Source organism: Mauremys reevesii, linkage group 14 (assembly GCF_016161935.1).
Source record: "Mauremys reevesii isolate NIE-2019 linkage group 14, ASM1616193v1, whole genome shotgun sequence".
Classification (NCBI taxonomy): Eukaryota; Metazoa; Chordata; order Testudines; family Geoemydidae; genus Mauremys; species Mauremys reevesii.
The window spans coordinates 36,640,022-36,663,299 of record NC_052636.1 but is presented as its reverse complement, the minus strand read 5'-3'; the positions used below and the strand labels follow the sequence as shown (position 1 = coordinate 36,663,299).

The window sequence follows — 23,278 nt, the reverse complement described above, 5'->3', positions numbered from 1 at the left end:
GACTGTGAAGTGCCCTGATGTCCAGAGACACTTTTTGTGATGGTCCCTGCCACAGAGCGGGGTGATGTGTTTTCCTTTAACCTTTCCCATTTTTCTTATTTTTAAATTTTATTGTTAATTAAATAACTTGTATTTGCTTTAAATTGTATGATGTGATCAGTGGGTCAGGAGATGCGCAGTGCAAAGAGAGGGACACCTAGCCCCTGTCCTAGGTGACCACAGCAGGGTTGGGGGTTGAGCCCCCCAGGAATCCTGGACACAGCCTTGTTGGGGTTACGAGGACTCTGCCAGACAGGAGAGTGGAAGGGGAGTCCTCAAGGGCAGGGAGGCCTCTGGGTAAAGGAAGTGGGAGCGAGGACTCAGATCCTTTTGCCAGCCCACTTCACCGGGGTAGTGCAGAAGCCAGGGAAGTTCCCCACAATAGCAGGACCATTCCCCCACTTACATCTAGCTACAGTACCAGGCACGTAGGAGGATTTCCCCTTCTGAGTCATGGAAGCAGAAATTGACTTTTCCTTTCCAAATTTAGCTAATGTTCAGAAAGAGAATCTAGCACCTGCCTTCCAGATCTGAACACCTCAACATTCAGGAGTGCTCGAGCTCAATTTGGGCAGCTGTTACTTCATTTCTCCCAAATCAAATATACTGATCCACTGTTACTTGCTGTACAAAAAGTAGAATAAAATTGAGCAAGAAATGCTTCCCAAGGGTTATTAGGACTAGAATTGCTATTTTCAACAGCCATTGCCATTTTTTTCTAGTTTTGTTTGTTTGAAAGGAAGACAGTGATATTGCACTGGCAAATTCCCCATAGAAACAAAGAATAATAAAGGCACCTCAACTTTTCCTCATTTATAGAGGACAGTCTTATAATATGCATCCAGGTATCCTCCAATCACACAAGCTGAAAATTGTTCCATTTTACGGCAGTTCTGTAACCATATGGGAACCAGTCCTGTCTGTGTTCTGTGCACATCCAAAATTCCTGCTGAATGACTCATCCTGGGAGCGAGTTACCAGTGACCCAGGGCTGGGGTGGAAGGAGGGTGCAGGTCGGGGGGAGCACCCAGGCCTGGGGCGGCAGGGGGTGTGTGGGTTGGGGAGCATTGGTGGGGGGGAAGGAGAGAGCCCAGATCTGGGGCAGCACAGGATGTGGGGGGGGAGCCCAGGGCTGGAATGGCAGGGGGATGCAGGTGTGGGGAGGCCCAGAGCTGCGGCGGCAGCGGGTGTAGGTTGGGGGGAGCCTAGGGCTCGGGCAGCAGGAGGGTGTGAGGGGGAGCCCAGGGCTGGGATGGGGGCAGCCAAATTTTTTTTTGCTTAGGGCGGCAAAAAACCTAGAGCAGACCCTGCCTCCATGCACTGTGAAGTAGGTAGGAGCGGACCATTATTATCCCTACTTGAAAGAGGGAGAAGCTGAGGCTGAGAAAGGAGAATTGACTTGTCTTATGTCACACAGCCAGTCAGTGGCAGAGTTGGGAATAGGACCCAAGAGCCCTGATTTTCAAACTAACCATCGGATCTTGAATTTCAGACACTGAATGACCTGAATAAAGTGCTCTCAGATGAGCTCCAGACCAACAACAGTGACAGTAAGTATTCAGCGAGTATTTGAGGAGAACTGCAATGTTAGAGAGAATCCTGAACTGCTCAAAGACAATTAATGCAGAGAAGCAGCAAAATTCATCAAACATAGAACTGGTTCTGACTTATTTCCTTGGTCTTAAAAGAGAACAAGGACCTGAGTCTCCTCCCTGTCAATAACCCGCTGCTCAGCCAATCAGGGTAGAGACTGAGGACGGGAGGCTGAGGGTTCTCACCAGAGAGCCCAAAGGATGGCCCAGGTCATTGGTGGGGATCACTGCCCGAGCACTATTTCAGCCCCACATTTTTGGGTGGACCTCCCACAGTGGGAGCTGCAGAGCCCCGCAACATACACACACACACCCCGACACCCCTCTCCTGCTGTTGGGAGGGGAACAGGAGAAAGGACAAAAGAAGCAAAAGACAAAGAGAAAGGAGGGAGGGATAGATGGAGGAAAAGATGAAACAAAAACGACAAGCCCCAATGTCCCCAGTGACTCTAAGGGACAAAATCCCAGGTGTGCAATAAAATTCTGCCTCCTTAAGCTCGAATTTTCCATGCCCAGAATTCAACTGTCACCAGATGGATCAGACTGAACAGGTTTCAAACCTCAAGGAGGCTCTTACCTTCTAAACAGGAATGGCTGTTTTCTAGTAAAATCACTAACAGGGAAGGAGAAAACTCGAAAGAGGTTCTTCCTGGCGCTCACGTCCATGACCCAAATACTCTCTCAGTCCTCAAAGAGAGACCTGGAGAAGGAGACTTGCTGGAGCAAAGCCACAGGGGTCTCTGAAGTTTCCCTGGCCCCTCGCCCCTGTCCTGCCTGGCTGATGTCAGCATCTTTCTGTGAGGTCACCACCTTCCCACCAATAGTCTTTGACCAATAGTCTGAGGTCCTGCAAAAGGCCTTTGTGATGTCACTGCCACACCCCTCCCTTGCTGAGCCAATGTCCTGCCCCTGGCCAGGCACTTTGCAGGTTTGAGCTACTCCCTGGGGATCACCCCACTCAAGGAGCGTTCGTTCTAGGCAGCAAGCCGGCTAGACAGGGAAACATCAGACGCTGCTCTCAATGCTACACTCAGTTTTTCAGAAATTAGTCGACTTTATGGCCAGAAGAGACCATTAGAGCATCTAATCTGAACCCCTGCATATCACAGGCCTCCTGAATGACACAATAGTGAGTTTATTATGCATGGTCCACCCCTCCCTCACTGTGAATAGTACATGAACCAGCCTTGTAATGGAGCTGAGATTTCCTAAGAACTTCAAGCAAAATACACCAGTTTCATAAAACAGATTTATTAACTACAGAAAGATGGAGTTTTAAGGATTATAAGTGGTAGGCATAAAAGATCAAAGTAAATTACCATGGAAATTAAAGATAAATTCACAATCTAAACTTTACACCTTATTACACTAGGCCGTAGTTCGGTTATGCACACAGGAAGGCTTAATGCTCGAGCTGCAGTGCATGCTGGGCAGGCTTAAGGCCGGGCTCCCCATGGCAGGAGAGAAGACGACTTGGCCCCTGGAGGGGCAGGCTGGGGCTTCCTGGATCCCATTTGCTCACAGCCAGTGCCCTGCCCCTACTCCCAAGTCATTAATGGCTCCCCCAGGTCAGCCAGAATGGAGCAGCAGTTTTCACTCCACAAAGTCCACTTATGGCTTACAGGCAACTCCCAGACCCACCATCTTGGCCAGAAAGGAGCCCACTCAGCCTCGCCATTGCTGCTTTTCCGTCCCCCCAGAACCCCGCTTCTCCTGGGCTGCAAGGAGCCACCCCTGGGAAGCCAAGAGGCAGGCACAGGATTCTGCCTCCCAGCAGCCAACCGCACCTCCCCTGGCTTTGCAGAACGAATGGTGATGCTCTACTAACCCCACGTAGCCGCACTGAGGCACTTACTTTCTGCCCTGCCTTCCTCAGCTCCACTTTCCTCTTTTGCCCCGTTCCTGCCTCACTTCCTCCTTTGGCAAGTCACGCAGAGGAGGCCAGCAGGAAGAGCCGGCCTCCACCGGCCAACCTCCCAGGGCAGAGGAGGCCAAGCCACAAGCCTCCAAATGGTAACACGCTGCACTCCTCTAGGTTCTCCAGCCTGATGCCAAGGTGCTTTCTCCACTGCTCAGGGCCGCCCAGAGGGGGGGGCAAAGGGGGCAATTTGCCCCGGGCCCCGGGCTCCGCAGGGGCCCCCAAGAGAAGAGCGGAGGCTCCCGCCTCCGCCCCTCTCCTGGAGCCTCAGCGTCTCCGGCGGGGCCCCTGAGCCCCGCCCCGCTCAGAGACGGTCCCGCCCCGGCCCCAGCCCCAGCCCCAGCCTCTTACCGAGCACGTCTCTGGCGGGGCCTGAGCTCCGTCCCGCTCAGAGCCGCGTGGTGAGGGGGCGGGGCTGGGAGCTCCAATGGGGCCTGAGCCCCGCCCTGCTCAGAGCGCCGTGGGGAGGGGGCGGGACAGCTGCCTCCGCTCGGCGTGGAGCTCCCAGCCCCGCCCCGCTCACCACGCGGCTCTGAGCGGGACGGAGCTCAGGCCCCGCCAGAGACGTGCTCGGTAAGAGGCCGGGGCCGGGGGGGAGGAGCGGGACCGTCGGGACCGTGGGCAGGGGGGAGGAGCGGGACCGTCGGGACCGGGACCCGCCGGGGGCCGGGACCGGACCGGGGGGGAGCGGGACCCGCCGCCGCCGCAGCGCAGCCCGGGGTCTTCGGCGGCGGGGGGCCCCTTCTGTTCCGGGACCCGCCGCCTAAGTGCCCGGAAGGCCCGCGGCGGGGACCCCCCCCCGCCCCCGAATTAAAGCCGTAAACCCGGCAGCGCTTCGGCGGCGGTCCGGCTCCCGCCGCGGGTCTTCGGGGCACTTTGGCGGCGGGTCCCGGAACGGAAGGGCCCCCCGCTGCCAAAGACCCCGGAATCCTCTGGGCGGCCCTGCCACTGCTGTCAGCACCCTCTGTCATGCAGGGGTTGGAGTTATCCCACGGACAGGCCAATAGGAGAAGGAGGAGGCCTTCCTGAACAGCAAGGGGATCTGGGAAAAGGAAGCCCGCATGTTTCTGCCTGGCTTTGAACCAGGGACCTTTTGCGTGTTAGGCAAACGTGATAACCACTACACTACAGAAACTCCATCTGCTTGGTTGTTGCTCACCCTGGCACAGACCGATGGACAAACCTGGAGAAAGTGGTGGCAGCCCTTCAATGGGCCAGCTGGCAGAGCAGAGGGCTGGAGCCAGACTCAGGAAGTCGTCCTTATGTCACCCTTGTGACTCCAGCTTGAGGGAGAGCTTCTTTTTCTTCCCCTTGCTGACAAAGAGCAAGAGAAGAATGAAAGGTCAGGTGGCCAACTTGGTGCAGAAGCCCATGCTGCCTTTTCCTGCTGCATAGCCTGAAATGAGGGACTCGTGGCAGTTAAAGGAACTGCTGCACTTTCAGAAAACATCCCACCCGTGCACAAAGGGGGATAGAAGAGCCTGTTAGTCTAGCACACTCCCAACTGAACTACTTCAGCAGCTGCTCGGTTTCTTTTTGGCCTCCTGCTTTTCTGTCTGGGATGTTGTTGTCAGCTGTGGCACAGAGAAAGGACGTCATTGCGAGCGGCCCATGAAGACAAGATTCACTTTTGCCTTCCTTGCTCGGCTTTACTTGCTTCCTCGCCCTATTCCTGCCTCAGTTCCTGGGTTACCTGAAGGCGACGGGGGGCCAGCAGTACCAGGAGGAAGTTGGGCAGCTAGACCCTGGTGGCAAAAGTCCTGCCGCCACTTGCCACCCCACTCTCTTCTCCCAGCGTCACATATTGGCCACCAGGGACTTGGTGCCCAGCAGCGCAACGGAAGGCAGTGGACAGAGCCACCCTCGCCTTGAAGCTCCGGCTCATTAAACCACATCTTCAGTCGTTGATGGCCAATGACAGACTGACATCGCTTGCTATTTTAGCACTTTAAAATGCCATTTGTCAATCTTTGGATCTCTTTAATGCTGCGCTTCAGTTCATGGGGGAAAGGCGAGAGAAGCGACCTTTCAACTAAAGGCCTGGGGTTAACATCCTAACGCTGTCTCCTACTGTAACACTATTTAATACTGGCCCACCCTGTGCTACTGACAGTTCCATTTCTAGATGTTAGTACTTTTCAGTTACTGTCAAAATTAAAAAGTTTCTTTATGCTTAAAGAAAATGCATTTGTTTTATTTGCTTATATATGGCATGAATAAATACAGGTTTACACAACCTAGCCTGCAAATTTATCATCTTATATGACAGAGAAAATCATGCATCGAAATTGTGCATCAAAATCATGAGCTGAGCTACAAATGCAATGAAAAATAAGATATTCAAAATTTTAACATATGGGGGGGGGCACCGAAGACACGTCTTGCCTGGGAGAGGCATAAGAACATAAGAAAGGCCGTACCAGATCAGACCAAAGGTCCATCTAGCCCAGTATCTGTCTACCGACAATGGCCAATGCCAGGTGCCCCAGAGGGAGTGAACCTAACAGGCAATGATTAAGTGATCTCTCTCCTGCCATCCATCTCCATCCTCTGACGAACAGAGGCTAGGGACACCATTCTTACCCATTCTGGCTAATAGCCATTTATGGACTTAGCCACCATGAATTTATCCAGTCCCCTTTTAAACATTGTTATAGTCCTAGCCTTCACAACCTCCTCAGGTAAGGAGTTCCACAAGTTGACCATGCGCTGCGTGAAGAAGAACTTCCTTTTATTTGTTTTAAACCTGCTGCCTATTAATTTCATTTGGTGACCCCTAGTTCTTGTATTATGGGAATAAGTAAATAACTTTTCCTTATCCATTTTCTCAACATCACTCATGATTTTATATACCTCTATCATGTCCCCCCTTAGTCTTCTCTTTTCCAAGCTGAAGAGTCCTAGCCTCTTTAATCTTACCTCGTATGGGACCCTCTCTAAACTCCTAATCATTTTAGTTGCCCTTTTCTGAACCTTTTCTAGTGCTAGAATATCTTTTTTGAGGTGAGGAGACCACATCTGTATACAGTATTCGAGATGTGGGCGTACCATGGATTTATATAAGGGCAATAATATATTCTTAGTCTTATTCTCTATCCCCTTTTTAATGATTCCTAACATCCTGTTTGCTTTTTTGACCGCCTCTGCACACTGTGTGGACATCTTCAGAGAACTATCCACGATGACGCCAAGATCTTTTTCCTGACTCGTTGTAGCTAAATTAGCCCCCATCATGTTGTATGTATAGTTGGGGTTATTTTTTCCAATGTGCATTACTTTACATTTATCCACATTAAATTTCATTTGCCATTTTGTTGCCCAATCACTTAGTTTTGTGAGATCTTTTTGAAGTTCTTCACAATCTGCTTTGGTCTTAACTATCTTGAGAAGTTCTTCTTCGAGTGATTGCTCCTATGCATTCCAGTTAGGTGTGCGCGCTGCGCGTGCACGGCATCTCGGAACTTTTTTACCCTAGCAACACCGGCGGGCCGGCTGGCGCCCCCTGGAGTGGCGCCGCTATGGCGCTAAATATATACCCCAGCCGGCCCGTCCGCTCCTCAGTTCCTTCTTACCGCCCGTGACGGCCAGTTGGAACTGTGGAGTACTCTTCGTTCTCCACGATCCCTAGCGTTCACATCTTTCTTGTATATAGTTAGTTTTGTAGTTAGTTTTACAGTTTTAGATAGTTAGTTAGTGCATATAGATAAGGTGAAAGGGGGGAGTTCCCCCTTTTTACCTCACCCTGTGCGGGCTGATGCCCAAGGCACCGGGCTTTAAGCCCTGCGCGGCGTGCCAGAAGCCTATGCCCATCGGAGACCCGCACGACGCCTGTCTCCGTTGCCTGGGCGAAGGGCACAGAACAGACAAGTGTGCGATCTGCTCGACTTTTAAACCGCGGACCCGAAAAGAGCGGGATATCCGCCTGAAGCAGATTCTGATGGAGGCGTCGCTTCAGCCACCGGCACCGTCCGCGCCGGCACCGCGAACTGCCTCGGTGCAGAGCGCACCGGCGGCACCGAGCCGCTCCACCTCCGCGGCACCGCCGACGCAGAAAGCGGTTAAGAAGTCTCGGCACCGCTCGCTTTCGCCCGCGAAGAAGCAGAGGCTAGCGAAGGCACTGGCTCAGGCTCGCGCCGAAGACTCAGCGAAAGCGGCGGCGCTCCTGGCGGCCCCCGCGGGGCCCGTGCACAAGCCGTGCACCGGACCCTTGACTCCGGCGCCGCAAGGCCCGTCGAGTCCGGCGCCGCCACGCTCCCCGGTGCCGTCCGAGGTTGAGCCCCGGCTGCCGTCAACGCCGGAGACATTCGCCTCCGCATGAGAGCTGATCAAGCTCATAGAGGCACCAGGCCTCCGGCCCCCGGCACCGCCGGTGCGGGCTGTCGTGTCGGCGGGGAAGCCGGCTAGAATGACCCGGCCACCATCCCTGGACAGGCGCCATGGTCGACGCACCCGGTCCCGGTCCCGGTCCGGCGGCAGATCTCCATCACGTCGGTCGCGATCTCGGCACCGCTCACCTTCGCGGCACCGATCGCTGTCGAAACGTCGGTCGCAGTCCCAGTGCCTCTCGTCATCGCGGTACCGGTCGTACTCCCGACGCCGCACGAGGTCCAGGTCGCCATCCCGTCGGCACCGTACAAGATCGCCGCCCCGGCACCGCTCCCGGCACCGTGACTCGCGAGGGCGTTCACGGCACCGGAGGTCTCAGTCTCGGTCAAGCTCCCGGCACCGGTCGAGCTCCCGGCACTGGTCGAGCTCCCGGCACCGTGGCGGACGTCACTCCCGGTCGCCTTCCTGGTACCGACCAGAGCAACCTCGCGCTTCTTTGCCATCCGGGGACGGACTGCCCCATTCGGCAGCGCACTCTGCGAGCGCTTCGGCACCGCCATGGCCTTCTCGACCCGAGTCGGTCGCTTCCGGCACGGACGGATACGGACTCCTGCCGCCCACCCCACGGGACCATCCTCAAGGGGCACAACCGTGGGGCTTTTGGGTTCCATGGGCCCAGTACGAGGCCCAGGGGGTGCCTTTTCCACCGAGGCCCCCCGCGTCAGAGCGCAGAGTCCCAGAGGCGACGGTATCCAGACCGGCCCCTTCGCCACCGGCGGCGGATGCTGTAGCATCGGAGTCCTAAGGCCATGCGCAGCCCGCACCCTCCGACGGGCAGGTGGTGGACCCCTCTTCGGAGACGGTTGTCCACGGGTTGTCCTCCTCGTCCTCGCCTGATGAGGCGGTGGCCGGTGCAGCGACTAAGGAGCCTCCCCCCATTGATGTGAGAGCTCACCAGGACCTCCTTCGTCGTGTGGCGATGGCGATGGCCTTGCCCATAGAGGAGGTACACGAGGATGAGGACCCTATCACCAACGTGGTCGAGGCTGACATGCCGGTGCGCGTTGCACTTCCGTTTGTACGGACGGTGCAGAAGAACGCCAACACCATCTGGCAGACGCCAGCGTCCGTGCCCCCTACAGCCCGTGGTGTTGACCGAAAGTACTCTGTCCCTCCCACGGGCTATGAATACTTGTATATACATCCGACCCCGGACTCCCTGGTAGTCCAGTCGGTTAATGACAGGGAGCGGCACGGTCAACCGGCTTCGGCGCCCAAGTCAAAGGACGCGAAGCGTATGGACCTGATAGGCCGAAAGGTCTATTCTGCAGGAGGCCTGCAAATGAGGATTGCCAACCAGATGGTCCTCCTCGCCAGGTACGTCTTCGACATTCTGACGTCCCTGGCGAAGTTTACCGAGCTCCTGCCATCAGCCTCCCGACAGGAGTTCACGGCCATGTTGGAGGAGGGACGGAGGTCGTCCAGATCCTCCATTTCAGCCGCCCTCGACACTGCAGACTCGGGTGCGAGGACCTTGGCCTCCGGGGTCACAATGAGGCGTATCTCCTGGCTGCAGTCTTCCACCCTGCCGCCGGAGGTCCAATATATGTTACAGGACCTTCCCTTTGATACTAAAGGGCTGTTTTCGGAGAAGACGGATTCTAGGATCCAAACTTTAAAAGACGGCCGTATCGCGATACGCACATTAGGCATGCATACGCCAGCGACGCAGCGTAGGCCATTCCATCCACAGCCCTCCCGACCGGCCTACCAGTCCCGGTATCGCCCTTACAACAGCAGACGTCCGGCCCAAAATCGCCGTCGTCCATCCGGCAACCGCCGCAACCAGGGCCAGGCCGCTTCGAAGGCCCCTCAGGGGGCCAAACAGGCCTTTTGATGGGACGCTCGAGGACGGCCCATCACTCTCCCTACCGGATCCTTCCCCTCTGTTTTACAACCGCCTTTCCCATTTCTTTTCGGCGTGGTCCCGATTAACATCAGACAACTGGGTGCTCCAAACAGTCCAGTCGGGATACCGCCTGCAATTTGTTTCACCCCCGCCTTCCCACCCACCCTCCCTGTCCCTCTTCAGGGACCCCTCTCACGAGCAAGTCCTCTTGCAGGAGGTTCAGACTCTGTTGAGCGTGGGTGCCATAGAAGCAGTGCCTCAGGACAGACGGGGCAGGGGATTTTACTCCCGTTATTTTCTCATCCCCAAGGCGAAAGGCGGGCTGCGTCCTATCCTGGACCTTCGCGAGCTGAACAAGTACCTGCTCAAGCCCAAGTTTCATATGGTCACCCTGGGGACCATCATTCCCTCTCTGGATCCGGGAGACTGGTTTGCCGCCCTCGACATGAAGGACGCGTACTTCCATGTCGCAATCTATCCTCCCCATCGTCGTTACCTCCGGTTTGTGGTCAACCACACTCACTACCAGTTCGCCGTCTTGCCGTTCGGACTCTCCACCGCCCCGAGGGTGTTTACCAAATGCATGGCGGTAGTCGCTGCAGCCCTCCGACGTCGTCAGATGCATGTTTACCCGTATCTCGACGACTGGCTGGTTCGAGGCCAGTCCCGGCAACTGGTGATGGATCAGATGTCAGAAATCATATCTCTCTTTCATCGGCTCGGTCTTCTCATCAACACAGAGAAGTCCACTTTGATTCCGACACAGCGACTGGAGTTCATTGGAGCGGTTCTCGACTCCACAGTGGCCAGAGCCTGTCTCCCTCGCGCTCGGCACCAGACGATGGTCTCCATCATCCGGGACCTTGTCGCCTTCCCTACCACGACAGTGCGCTTGTGCCTCCGCCTCCTGGGCCACATGGCTTCGTGCACTTATGTCACCAAGTATGCGCGGCTCCGCCTTCGTCCGTTCCAGTCCTGGCTCGCGTCGGTGTATCGGCTGCATCGCCACCCCATCGACATGGTGGTCACGGTCACCAGGACAACCCTCGAGTCTCTCAACTGGTGGCTCAACCCAGAGGTCGTGTGTGCCGGAGTTCCGTTCCACCCTCTTCGCCCGTCCGTCACTCTGACCACGGATGCCTCAGCGCTCGGTTGGGGGGCCCACCTGGGCGATCTCCACACGCAGGGCCAGTGGTCGGCCCAGGAGCTCGCCCTCCACATCAATGTTCGCGAACTACGCGCCATCCGCCTGGCCTGTCGCACCTTCTGCTCCCACCTGCAAGGCCGTTGTGCGACAGTGTTCACGGACAACACCACCGCGATGTTCTACGTGAACAAGCAGGGCGGGGCCCGCTCCTCCCCCCCTGTGCAAGGAAGCGATGCTCCTGTGGGACTTCTGTGTGACCCACTCAATTCACCTGGAAGCATCATTTCTTCCGGGAGAGCAGAACACGCTAGCAGACCATCTCAGCAGGTCGTTCCTCTCCCACGAATGGTCCCTCCGTCCAGATGTCGTCCACACAATCTTCCGGAGGTGGGGGTTTCCCCAAGTAGACCTATTCGCCTCCAAAGAGAACAGGAAGTGCCACCTGTTTTGCTCGTTCCAGGGTCGCTCGCCGGGCTCCCTGTCGGACGCCTTCCTGTATCCTTGGACGGATCGCCTCCTCTACGCCTTCCCTCCGTTCCCGCTCGTGCACCGAGTGCTCCTGAAGCTTCGGAGGGACAGAGCTCACGTCATTCTGATCGCGCCGGCCTGGCCGAGGCAGCACTGGTATACCCTGCTGCTCGAGCTCTCCGTTCGGGAACCCATCCCCCTTCCGTTGTGGCCGGACCTCATCACCCAGGATTTCGGCAGGCTCCACCATCCGAACCTGCAGTCCCTCCATCTTACAGCTTGGTACCTGAGTGGCTGACCTACACGGAGAGGGGCTGTTCTGCAGCGGTTCAACAAGTCCTCCTCGAGAGCAGAAAGCCTTCCACTCGCTCCACTTACCTAGCGAAGTGGAAGAGGTTTGCACTCTGGTGTGACCATCGAGGTCTTAATCCATTCCTGGTCCCGATCCCTACCATCCTGGACTACCTCTGGCACCTTAAGGAGCAAGGTCTGGCTGTCTCCTCCTTGAGAGTTCACCTGGCAGCGGTATCAGCCTTCCTTCCCTCTGTGGAAGGTCGGTCCATCTTCTCGAACCCGATGGTTTCCCGCTTCCTCAAAGGCCTGGACCGCTTGTACCCGCCGGTGCGGCGCCCGGCCCCGACCTGGGATTTGAATCTCGTCTTGGCCAAACTGATGGGTCCTCCGTTCGAGCCCTTAGCCACGTGCTCCCTGCTCTACCTCTCTTGGAAGACGGCCTTCCTCGTCGCCATTACATCAGCGAGACGAGTCTCTGAGCTTCGCGCTCTAACGGTCAACCCGCCATACACGGTCTTCCATGGGGACAAGGTGCAGCTTCGCCCTCATCCGGCCTTCCTCCCGAAGGTAGTGTCAGCTTTCCATCTCAACCAGGAGATCTTCCTCCCGGTGTTCTTCCCGAAGCCACATGCCTCGCCTCGGGAGCAGCAGCTGCATACCCTCGACGTCCGCAGAGCGCTCGCTTTCTACATCGAGCGGACGAAGCCCTTCCGGCGTTCGCCCCAGCTGTTCGTAGCGGTTGCCGACCGCATGAAGGGAGAGCCGATATCCTCTCAACGGATTTCCTCCTGGGTCACTGCGTATATCCGGACCTGCTATGAGCTGGCTCGCGTACCACCAGGCCACGTCACTGCACACTCGACGAGAGCACATGCCTCGTCTGTTGCCTTCCTGGCCAGCGTTCCGATCCAGGACATCTGTCGAGCAGCCACCTGGTCTTCGGTCCACACCTTCGCCTCCCATTACGTGTTGGTGCAGCAGTCTCGAGACGACGCAGCCTTCGGCTCCGTGGTATTACACTCCGCCACGTCTCACTCCGACCCCACCACCTAGGTAAGGCTTGGGAATCACCTGACTGGAATGCATAGGAGCAATCACTCGAAGAAGAAAAGACGGTTACTCACCTGTAGTAACTGTTGTTCTTCGAGATGTGTTGCTCCTATCCATTCCAGACACGCCCTCCTTCCCCACTGTCGGAGTAGCCGGCAAGAAGGAACTGAGGAGCGGACGGGCCGGCTGGGGTATATATTTAGCGCCATAGCGGCGCCACTCCAGGGGGCGCCAGCCGGCCCGCCGGTGTTGTTAGGGTAAAAAAGTTCCGAGATGCCGTGCACGCACGGCGCGCACACCTAACTGGAATGGATAGGAGCAACACATCTTGAAGAACAACAGTTACTACAGGTGAGTAACCGTCTTTTTAGTATCATCTGCAAACTTGGCCACCTCACTGTTTACCCTTTTCTCCAGATCATTTATGAATAAATTGAATAGGATTGGTCCTAGGACTGACCCTTGGGGAACACCACTAGTTACCCCTCTCCGTTCTGAGAATTTACCATTAATTCCTACCCTTTGTTCCCTGTCCTTTAACCAGTTCTCAATCCATGAAAGGACCTTCCCTTTTATCCCATGACAGCTTAATTTACGTAAGAGCCTTTGGTGAGGGATCTTGTCAAAGGCTTTCTGGAAATCCAAGTACACTATGTCCACCGGATCCCACTTGTCCACATGTTTGTTGACCCCTTCAAAGAACTCTAATAGATTAGGAACTTGGTCTAGGGGAGGCCCTGTCAGGGAGAACAGGAGTTAGTCTCACACGCCTATTTCCAGGCTGTAATCTGTGGGCGCCCTGCTCTGGGGGAGGGATCACAGCAGCCCAGACTCAGGGCTGGAACAGGCCCCGGATTAAGGGGGTGGCTGCAGGATTTGCAGAGCTCTGATGTCTCAGACAATGTGTCTCTCCCAAAGCCTCAGATCTGCGTCCCCAGAAGGCTCCTGCACTGCCTCCACTCCTCTCACAGTCTATAGCAAGGAGCAGCAGCAAGGGTCAGGGATGAGCCATAGGGCACTAGGTGGGGGGCAGAGGCTTCAGGAGCCCAGAGTGTTTGCCTGTCTGGGCATTTTGGCTGAGACCTCAGGGACACATTGTGAGGCAGAATCCCAGACATCTTATGAAAGGAGCATAAGGACGTAAGGACATACGAACGGCCAGACTGGGTCACACTGGGTCCATCTAGCCCAGTATCCTGTCTTCTCATAGCGTCCAAAGCCAGGTGCCCCAGAGGGGAATGAACAGAACAGGGAATCACCAAGTGACCCATCCCCTGTCACCTATTCCCAGCTCCTGGCAAACAGAGACTAGGGACACCATCCCTGCCCATCCTGGCTCAGAGCATGTCCTCCATGAATTGATTTAGCTCTTTTTTTGAACCCTGTTATAGTCTTGGCCTTCACAACCTCCTCTGGCAAGGAGTTCCGCAGGTTGACTGTGCCTTGTGTGAAAAAATACTTCCTTTTGCTTGTTTTAAACGGGCTGCCTATTGATTTCATTTGGTGACCCCTAGTTCTTGTGTTATGAGAAGGAATAAGTAACACTCCTTATTTACTTTCCCCACACCAGTCATGATTTTATAGACCTCTAGCATATTTCCCCTTAGTCAGCTTTTCTCCAAGCTGAAAAGTCCCAGTCTTATTATTCTCTCCTCATATGGCAGACACTCCATACCCATTTCTGAACCTTTTCCAATTCCAATACATCTTTTTTAAGATGGAGCGACCATATCTGCACGCAGTATTCAAGATATGGGTGTACCATGGATTTATACAGCGGCAATAAGATTTTCTCTCTTATTCTCTATCCCTTTCTTCATGATTCCCAACATTCTGTTCGCTTTTTGCCTGCCACTGCCCATTGAGTGGATGTTTGCAGAGAACTATCCACAGTGACTCCGAGATCTCTCACTTGAGTTGGAACAGCTATTTTACATCCCATCGTTTTATATGTAGAGTTGGGATTATGTTTGCCAATGTGCATCACTTTGCATTGATCAACATTGAATTTCATCTGCCGTTTTGTTGCCCTTTCACCCAGTTTTGTGAAATCTCTTTTTAGCTCCTCCCAGTCTGCTTTGGACTTAACTATCCTCTGTAGTTTTGGATCATCCGCAAATTTTGTCACCTCGCTGTTCAGCAGATCGTTTATGAAGATGTTGACTAGTCCCAGTACAGGCACCACTAGTTACCTGTTTGCATCCTGAAAACTGTCCATTTATTCCTACCCTTTGTTTCCTGGCTTTTAACCAGTTATTGATCCACGTGAGGACCTTCCAGAAGTGAACGTAAGCTGGTACATTCCGGTATGGGGTACTGGCAAGAGCGGGTACGCTGTGCCAGCCCCGTCCGGCTTCCCCAGGCTGGTGATATAAAGGGCCCAGGACTCCCTGCAGCCTCCCAAGCCCCCCTGGCAGAGCCCCGGGGAGCAAATCTCTCTCCCGCGCTACCAACACAGAGCAGGGGCGGCGGGAGCTTCCTTACAGTGGGGGGGTCACTATTGTCTGAACTGTGGCACTCCCATGGAAACCCTTCCCCAAGGACCCACACTCACACCACCTCTCCCCCTGAGGCCACACCCACAGAATGCCTCTCCCCCCCCAAGACTCCCCCTTTCCCCCCTCCATCATTTGTCCTAACAGCCAGTTAAGAGTGGTGGGGCCACGGCCCTCTAAATCCCCTGTTCCTGCACCCGACACAGAGCTAAGCAGCAGCAGTGTGTGTGTGTGCGTGTGACAGAGGCTGCTGTGCTGAGCTGAGCCAGTGAGGGAAGCGGGGGCTGATGTTGGGGCTGCCCCCTCCCCCTGCCTCAGGCCTGGTTGCTTGCAGCAGCTGTCTGAACATAGAGACAGTGTGCCGACACACTCCCTCTCCCCACACACACACACAGTCTCTACCCCGCCACGCACACTGCAGTTGAAAAGCAGCTGGCAATCTAATAAGATGCCCATGGAACGGTGGGATAGAGAAACCTGCATCATGTGATGCTGTACCAGCCCATGAGGCATTGCAAACCCTTCCCAAAACACCCTGCAGCCAGTTGCACAGCTACCCACAGTGCACTGCTCTCTGTGGCCATCCAAGATGCTAGCGTGGATGTGCTCTTGTGACACAAGGGGCATAGTGTGGACATGCAGCAGCTGTTTAATTAAAACACTTTAAAGCCGCATTACCCAATAGTGTAGACACAGCTTGAGAGTGAGACAAGACCCAGCTCCCTTGAAACGAAAGAGCCACAACTCCCTCCGTAGTTGGCAAGATTCAAACCTGCGCAGAGAGACCCCACTGGATTGCTAGTCCACCCCCTTAACCACTCAGCCACAACTACTTGGTTGAGATGTGTCTCTCACTGCACTCTAGTTCTGTTCTCACTGAGTGATCAATTTCAGTTGTTTCCTCAAACCAGCTCCCTCAGCACACACACTGCTGTGCCATTGTGTAAGTGTGTCCATGGCTGAACAGCAAGAATTCCTGCTCATTTCCCTTCTGGCTGGAGCATGGTTAGAGTGTGTTTGTGGTCAATGACGTTGCTGTAGATTGTTGTCCATTTCCTGCCTTGATCATTCAGACAGTCCCTTTCCTGCCATATCCCCAGCACATCAGTGATTGCAATAGCAGGGGGCAGGTTTTCTCTGGGGCACTGAGCTTTGCTAGGGGGTTGGTGGCTCCTTTCTTTCCTCACCCTGGAGTAAACTCAGCTTTTAATTCCATCCTTGATGTTTCAAGGAATAACAACAGACGACCGAGGAAAGAGGTGGACAGGGTGGTGGGCGGGCGGGTCTCAGGAGGGAGCAGAGAGGTGGGGGCGGTGGACAGGGTGGGTCTCAGGGGAGGGGCAGAGAGGTGGGGGTGGCCAGGTGGGTCTCAGGGAGGGGCAGAGAGGTGGGGCGGTGGGCAGGACGGGTCTCAGGAGGGGCAGAGAGGTGGGGCGGTGGGCAGGGCGGGTCTCAGGAGGGGCAGAGAGGTGGGGCGGTGGGCAGGGCGGGTCTCAGGAGGGGCAGAGAGGTGGGGGCGGGGGCTGGGCGGGTCTGGGGGGAGGGGGAGGGAGGTGGGGGCGGGGGCAGGGCTGGTCTCAGGGGAGGGGCAGAGAGGTAGGGGCAGCAGGCAGACCTTGGGGTAGGGGGTGGAGAGGCACAAGGAGGCCTTCAGGGAGGAGAGGAGCGAGCGAGAGGTGGACCAGCAGGCCTCAGCCACAGTGGAAGAGCGGGGGTGGGAAGTGGCCAAATGGGAGTGAGGGCGGGGCACAGGTGGGGCCTCAGAGAGAGGGGAATGAGTCAAGGGGGTGGAGTGGGCAGGGCCGCCCAGAGGATTCAGGGGGCCTGGGGCAAAACAATTTTGGGGGCCCCTTCCATAAAAAAAAGTTGCAATACTCTAGAATCCTGTATTCTCATGGGGGCCCTGCAGGGCCTGGGGCAAATTGCCCCACCTGCCCCCCCCCCGGGCAGCCCTGCCCTCAGCCTCCCCTCGTAAGTCCCCTGCCCCCTAATCATTTTTGTTGCCCTCCCCTAGACTCTCTCCAATTTGTTTCTGTAGTGGGGGGGGGGGGCGAAAGCTGGACGCAATGCTCCAGACGTGGCCTCCCCAGTGCCGAATAGAGGGGAATAATCACTTCCCTCGATCTGCCGGCAATGCTCCTACTAATCCAGCCAATACGACCAGGTACCCATAGTGAATGCAGACCCAGCAATATTTGATAAATTGGTTACTGTCCATTCAGGAGGTTATTTCCCACCTATTCATAAATAATGAAGATGCTCTAAGCGGAGGGGAGAGAGCTGTCCCATCTGTGTAGTTAATCCATCCCCCCGAGAGGTGGTAGCTATGTCGCTGGGGGAAGCTATGTGGGTGGGTGTGCAAGCTGTGGTGTTTACATGGATCTATACGTTTAATCAAACCCCATTTTTAAAAGCACTGTGGTCTGGGAACAGAACAGGAGATCGCTGAGGCAGGGCCTATCCTTCAATATCTTTAAGATCTCTGACTTACCTACACAGCAGTCATGGGGGTATAGCTCACTGGTAGAGTGTTTGACTGCACTTTAAGTGGTCCTTGGTTCAAATCCAAGTGCCCCCTTACAAACCTCTTCCTTCAACCAAAATAATGGCATTTCCATTATGTTCAGGAGTTCCAATGAATAGGGATCCCCAAAATGAATAAAAACACTCAATGTTTTCCTGTGCAAATGCATAAAAACCTAGCAAACATGTTCCTCCACTGAAATCAGTTCCAATCCTCTAAAGGATTAAAGAATCCTTATTGAGGTTGCAGGAAAAAAACATAGTATTGGGAGCAGCGTCTGATGTTTCCCTGTCTAGCCGGCTTGCTGCCTAGAACGAACGCTCCTTGAGTGGGGTGATCCCTAGGGAGTAGCTCAAACCTCCAAAGTGCCTGGCCAGGGGCAGGACATTGGCACAGCAAGGGAGGGGTGTGGCAGTGACATCACAAAGGCCTTTTGCAGGACCTCAGACTATTGGTCCAAGGTGGTGGGGAGGTGGTGACCTCACAGAGAGATGCTGACATCAGCCAGGCAGGACAGGGGTGAGGGGCCAGGGAAACCTCAGAGACCCCTGTGGCTTTGCTGCAGCAAGTCTCCTTCTCCAGGTCTCTCTTTGAGGACTGAGGGAGTATTCGGGTTCACAGACGTGAGCGCCAGGAGGAACCTCTTTCGAGTTTTCTCCTTCCCTTTTAGTGATTTTACTAGAAAACAGCCGTCCCTGTTTAGAAGGTAAGAGCCTCCTGCAGGTTTGAAACCTGTTCAGTCTGATCCATCTGGTGACAGTTGAATTCTAGGCATGGAAAACACGAGCTTAAGGAGGCAGAATTTTATGGCGCACCTGGGATTTTGTCCCTTATAATCACTGGGGACATTAGGGTTTGTCCTTTTTGCTTCCCCTTTTCCTCCCTCCCTCCCTCCTCTTCGTCTCTTGCTTCTTTTGTCCTTTCTCCTGTTCCCCTCCTAACACAAGGAGGGGTGTGTGTGAGTGTGGTGGGGGAGGGCTCTGCAGCTCCCACTGTGGGAGGTCCACTCAAAAATGTGGGGCTGAAATAGTGCTCGGGCAGTGATCCCCACCAATGACCTGGGCCATCCTTTGGGCTCTCTGGTGAGAACCCTCAGCTGCCCATCTTCAGTCTCTACCCTGATTGGCTGAGCAGGGGGTTATTGACAGGGAGGAGACTCAGGTCCTTTATGTTCTCTTTTAAGACCAAGGAAATAAGTCAGAACCAGTTCTATGTTTGATGGATTTTACTGCTTCTCTGCATTAATGGTCTCTGAGCAGTTCATGATTCTCTCTAACATTACAGTTCTCCTCAAATACTTGCTGAATAATTCCTGTGCACTGTTGTTGGTCTGGAGCTCATCTGAGAGCACTTTACTCAGGTCATTCCATGTCTGAAATTCAAGATCCGATGGTTAGTTTGAAAATCAGGGCTCTTGGGTCCTATTCCCAACTCTGCCACTGACTGGCCGTGTGACCTCAGACAAGTCAATTCTTCTTTCTCACATGTAGCTTCTCCCTCTTTCAAGTAGGGATAATAATGATCTGCTCCTACCTAGCTCAACACACTCACTCTTCCCCAACACACACACTGTCTCTCCACACACACACACACACACAGTCTCCACACTGAAGTTGAAAAGCAGCTGGCAATCTAGGAAGCATTTCTTGCTCAATTGTATCAGGAGGCTCTTACCTTCTAAACAGGGATGGCTGTTTTCTAGTAAAATCACTATGAGGGAAGGAGAAAACTCAAAAGAGGTTCCTCCTGGCGCTCATGTCCGTGAACCCGAATACTCTCTCAGTCCTCAGAGACCTGGAGAAGGAGACTTGCTGAAGCAAAGCCACAGGGGTCTCTGAGGTTTCCCTGGCCCCTCGCCCCTGTCCTGCCTGGCTGATGTCAGCATCTCTCTGTGAGGTCACCACGTCCCCACCACCTTTGACCAATAGTCTGAGGTCCTGCAAAAGGCCTTTGTGATGTCACTGCCACACCCCTCCCTTGCTGGGCTAATGTCCTGCCCCTGGCCAGGCACTTTGGAGGTTTGAGCTACTCCCTGTGGATCACCCCACTCAAGGAGCGTTCGTTCTAGGCAGCAAGCCGGCTAGACAGGGAAACGTCAGACGCTCCTCCCAATACTACACTTAGTTGTTCAGAAATTAGTCGACTTTATGGCCAGAAGAGACCATTAGAGCATCTAATCTGACCCCTTGCGTATCACAGGCCTCCTGTAGGACACAATAGCAGGTGAGGGTGGGGGGCTGAGGAGGCGAGTGGGAGGGGCTGGTGAGCCGGCAGCAGGGGACTGAGGAGACGAGCTATGAGTCAGTGGCTGACCTGTTCTGCTGATCTGGTCTGGCTCCCAGCCCCTCTCCAAGGGTTGCAGCTGTCTGGAGATGCTGCCTTCCCCGCCTTCCTCAGTCCCACCTCATTCACTCCACAGGGCGACTGATTACCAAGTGGGGGGAAGATCTTATTCTACTTCTAGCAAAAAGACAGTTTTCTTTTACCTTAATTATACTACCTTAGGGGCCCGCTATAACATATTAACAAGGTTCAATACCACCGTTTTGGCAGGACGGTGCTAGGGAAGGAGGGTTTGTTTCCACGGGGCGAGTGGCGCTTGGGGGGGATTGTTTCGGGGAGGGGCTCCGCAGCGCTGGGGGGTGGTGTTCAGTGAGGCCGGTGGGGTTTCATTCCTCAGCTGTTTTCTTTGGAGTAATATGGCCCTCGCTGCTTTACGAGTTGTGCAGGCCTAGACTACTCCACAGACTCTGGACTCAGCATTCAAGTATCCTGCAGTCTGAACTTCGCATCTGATACATTCCCTCATTGGCTACCATTGTTTGCCCAGCATGGAAGTGCTTCTTGTCCAACAAGGCTGCCAGATTGAGACCCAGAGGCATGGAATGGCTCTGAAGGAATCAACTGTTTCTCTCTGCTTCATCTAACTTTGGATCCAAATGGTAAAAGACAGTTGTGCCCGATTTAATCATGGCGTCCTTCAGGAGTGTGACCAATGCCACTTAACTAGGGAGCAGGTTCTAAAAATAGTTTACCTGGGCCACAGGTCACCATAGCTTCCATCTCGGGGGTGAAAATCAACCACTAGTACCTGCAATTTTTGCCTGAGTTCTTGTCAAATCTTTGACCTTACTTGGAGTAATTTGACACTTCTCTGACGTAGAATTCTTCACCAACCGCACAACAGATCAGTAGCGACAGTGAGGTACAACTCCCCCAACTATGCCCCCTTATTTCTTTAATCTGGAGGCACAGATTTAAATTAGGGACTAAATTCAGGTGCGATTTAGAATCCCTGTAAGACACCAAATCTCAGGTCTCTATTAAAAATAGGTATCTTTCTGCAGCTATAGCACATTCAACACAGATTTCATTTTCTACACATTTGCAGCATCTCCCAGGGGTGAGCTGATGAGAAAAGTCACTTCCATTTTTCCCATCTCTACCTAGATAGGGATTGTATTTCCCAAATAATAGGCAACATGCAGCTAATGAGGAAGGAGATCTCTTCAGGAGCCACTTCCTGGAGGGCCTGGGCCACAACTGCTTTGGGAGCCCTATGCATGGGTACTTTGTTTAGTTACAAGTTATTTACGAGGGAATCCTCTTCCCAGCCCTTTAGAAAAAATACTGACCTAACCAACTGCACAACAGGGGGATTGGGATGGTGATGGGGAATAAGGGAATCCCTCTGATTTACCCCATCTTCTTCTGTTGTTACAGAGGGTGAAATGACATTTCCCCCTATCCATGCCCTGTTCCTGCTCTTTGTTATAATTCAATATATTTTAAGTGAGAAAAATGGTAGTAAAAATATCTGCTCTGCAGCATAACCTGAACCAACATCAGAGCAACTGGGAGTGAAACAACTTCTTCCCCAAGAGTGAACTCGATGACTAACAATGGCTGTGAAATGGGGGAACAGTATAACCGTGATGCTCAGGGTTTGCTTAGATTAGGGAAAGTGATGGAGTTTAGGTCAGGTCAAGGGGGAAGCTAATGCCAACCCCTGCACCTGGGCGCATCTGCACTACAATTTTTTACATTAAGATCACTAAGTTGAGCAGCCAACGCCATGTACAGTCCTAGTGGATGTCAGGCACAGGTAGTTTTTGCCTCAGTGTAGCTTGTTGGGATCAAACCTCTCCCCCCACCTGGAGCTGATGAACATTCCTGGCAGGAGGGACACACACTCCTATGACTCAAAGGAAAGGAGTTGATAGAAAAGATCACAGGACTGACCCCAAAGACGGGTGAGCTGCAAAAGGCAGAAGCAGGCAACTCATCTGGGGGAGCTGAGAGACCACGGTGAAGATGGTGCAAAAATCACAATGTGGGAATTAGCAAATGTAATTTTTTTTTTTTAAATTTTGCCCAGCCCTAGTCAAGGGATTTATAACAGTTCTCTCTCATGTGGATTCTCTGATGTCTAATAAAGTTTGAGCTGTAATTGAAGCTTTTCCCGCACTCAGAGCACATGTAGGGCATCTCCCCTGTGTGGATTCTCTGATGTATGATAAGGTGAAAGCGCCACCTGAAGCTTTTTCCGCACTCAGAGCACGTGTAGGGCGTCTCCCCTGTGTGGATTCTCAGATGTGCGATAAGGTTTGAGCTCCGATTGAAGCTTTTCCCGCACTCAGCGCATGTGTAGGGCGTCTCCCCTGTGTGGATTCTCTGATGTGTGATAAGCTGAGAGCGCCACCTGAAGCTTTTCCCGCACTCAGCGCACGTGTAGGGCAGCTCCCCTGTGTGGATTCTCTGATGTGTGATAAGCTGAGAGCGCCACCTGAAGCTTTTCCCGCACTCATGGCACATGTAGCGTCTCTCTTCCAAGTTGATTCTGTTGCGTGGAATAAGGACTGAGTGGCTATTGTAGTTTTCCTCTGGCCTCTGCTGAGTCTCACAGGCTTTTGTGTTTTCTGGGAGTGCACAACTCCTGGAAACACTCCCTTTGGATCTTCCTGATAACATCCAATCTGCATCTACTTGCACAGTGTCTTCCTGCTGGGGTTTTTCCTCCTCGTTCTCACTCACCAGCCCATCGCCGGATGGGAGACAGAGAGAATCCAGACATAGGTCACTCCCTGTGCCTGAGAAAAAGGAAATGTCAGAGAGAGGAATGGAAAAAGGGATGAACAAACCAAAATATATGTGGGAGAGATCAAACCTATCAGGAGCTGATTTTCCCCAAACCCTTCCACAGAGAAGAGAGGAAGGCATCAGTTCTGGGTCCTCATTGCACCATAACTCTCAGGGGAAAGCGAGACTGGGGAGGGACCTGCTGCCAGTTGTCAGTCAGAATAGGAGGGAAGCCATGAGTGACATCTGCCATAATGATTCCACATCTGCAGGAGACAATCCTGAACTTGGAGAGCTCACAGGGTCTTTGTAGGGCATCCCAAATGTTTCCTGCATTCCCACACAGTTGCTGAGTTGTTTAACCGATTCCTCACCTGCGAAGGCAGCTCTCGGGAGCACTTCTTTCTCAGAGCCCTGGAGGTCTGGGACCCACGGCT

General features: G+C 53.9%; 1 protein-coding gene and 1 non-coding gene across 2 annotated transcripts in view; both read right to left on the bottom strand.

The window, feature by feature from the left end:
- Nucleotides 1-22,368, bottom strand: part of LOC120381602 (zinc finger protein 850-like) — a gene marked incomplete at its 3' end in the record, with an annotated part of 176,908 nt that extends 154,540 nt beyond the window's left edge. The window contains exon 1 of the mRNA XM_039499754.1: nt 22,176-22,368. Coding sequence (XP_039355688.1) covers nt 22,176-22,250 — 75 coding nt within the window. The remainder of the gene's footprint in view (nt 1-22,175) is intronic.
- On the bottom strand, nt 4,612-4,684 carry TRNAV-AAC. The gene has a single exon. It is a non-coding gene; the product is annotated as a tRNA-Val (tRNA).
- Nucleotides 22,369-23,278: the final 910 nt, after the last annotated feature.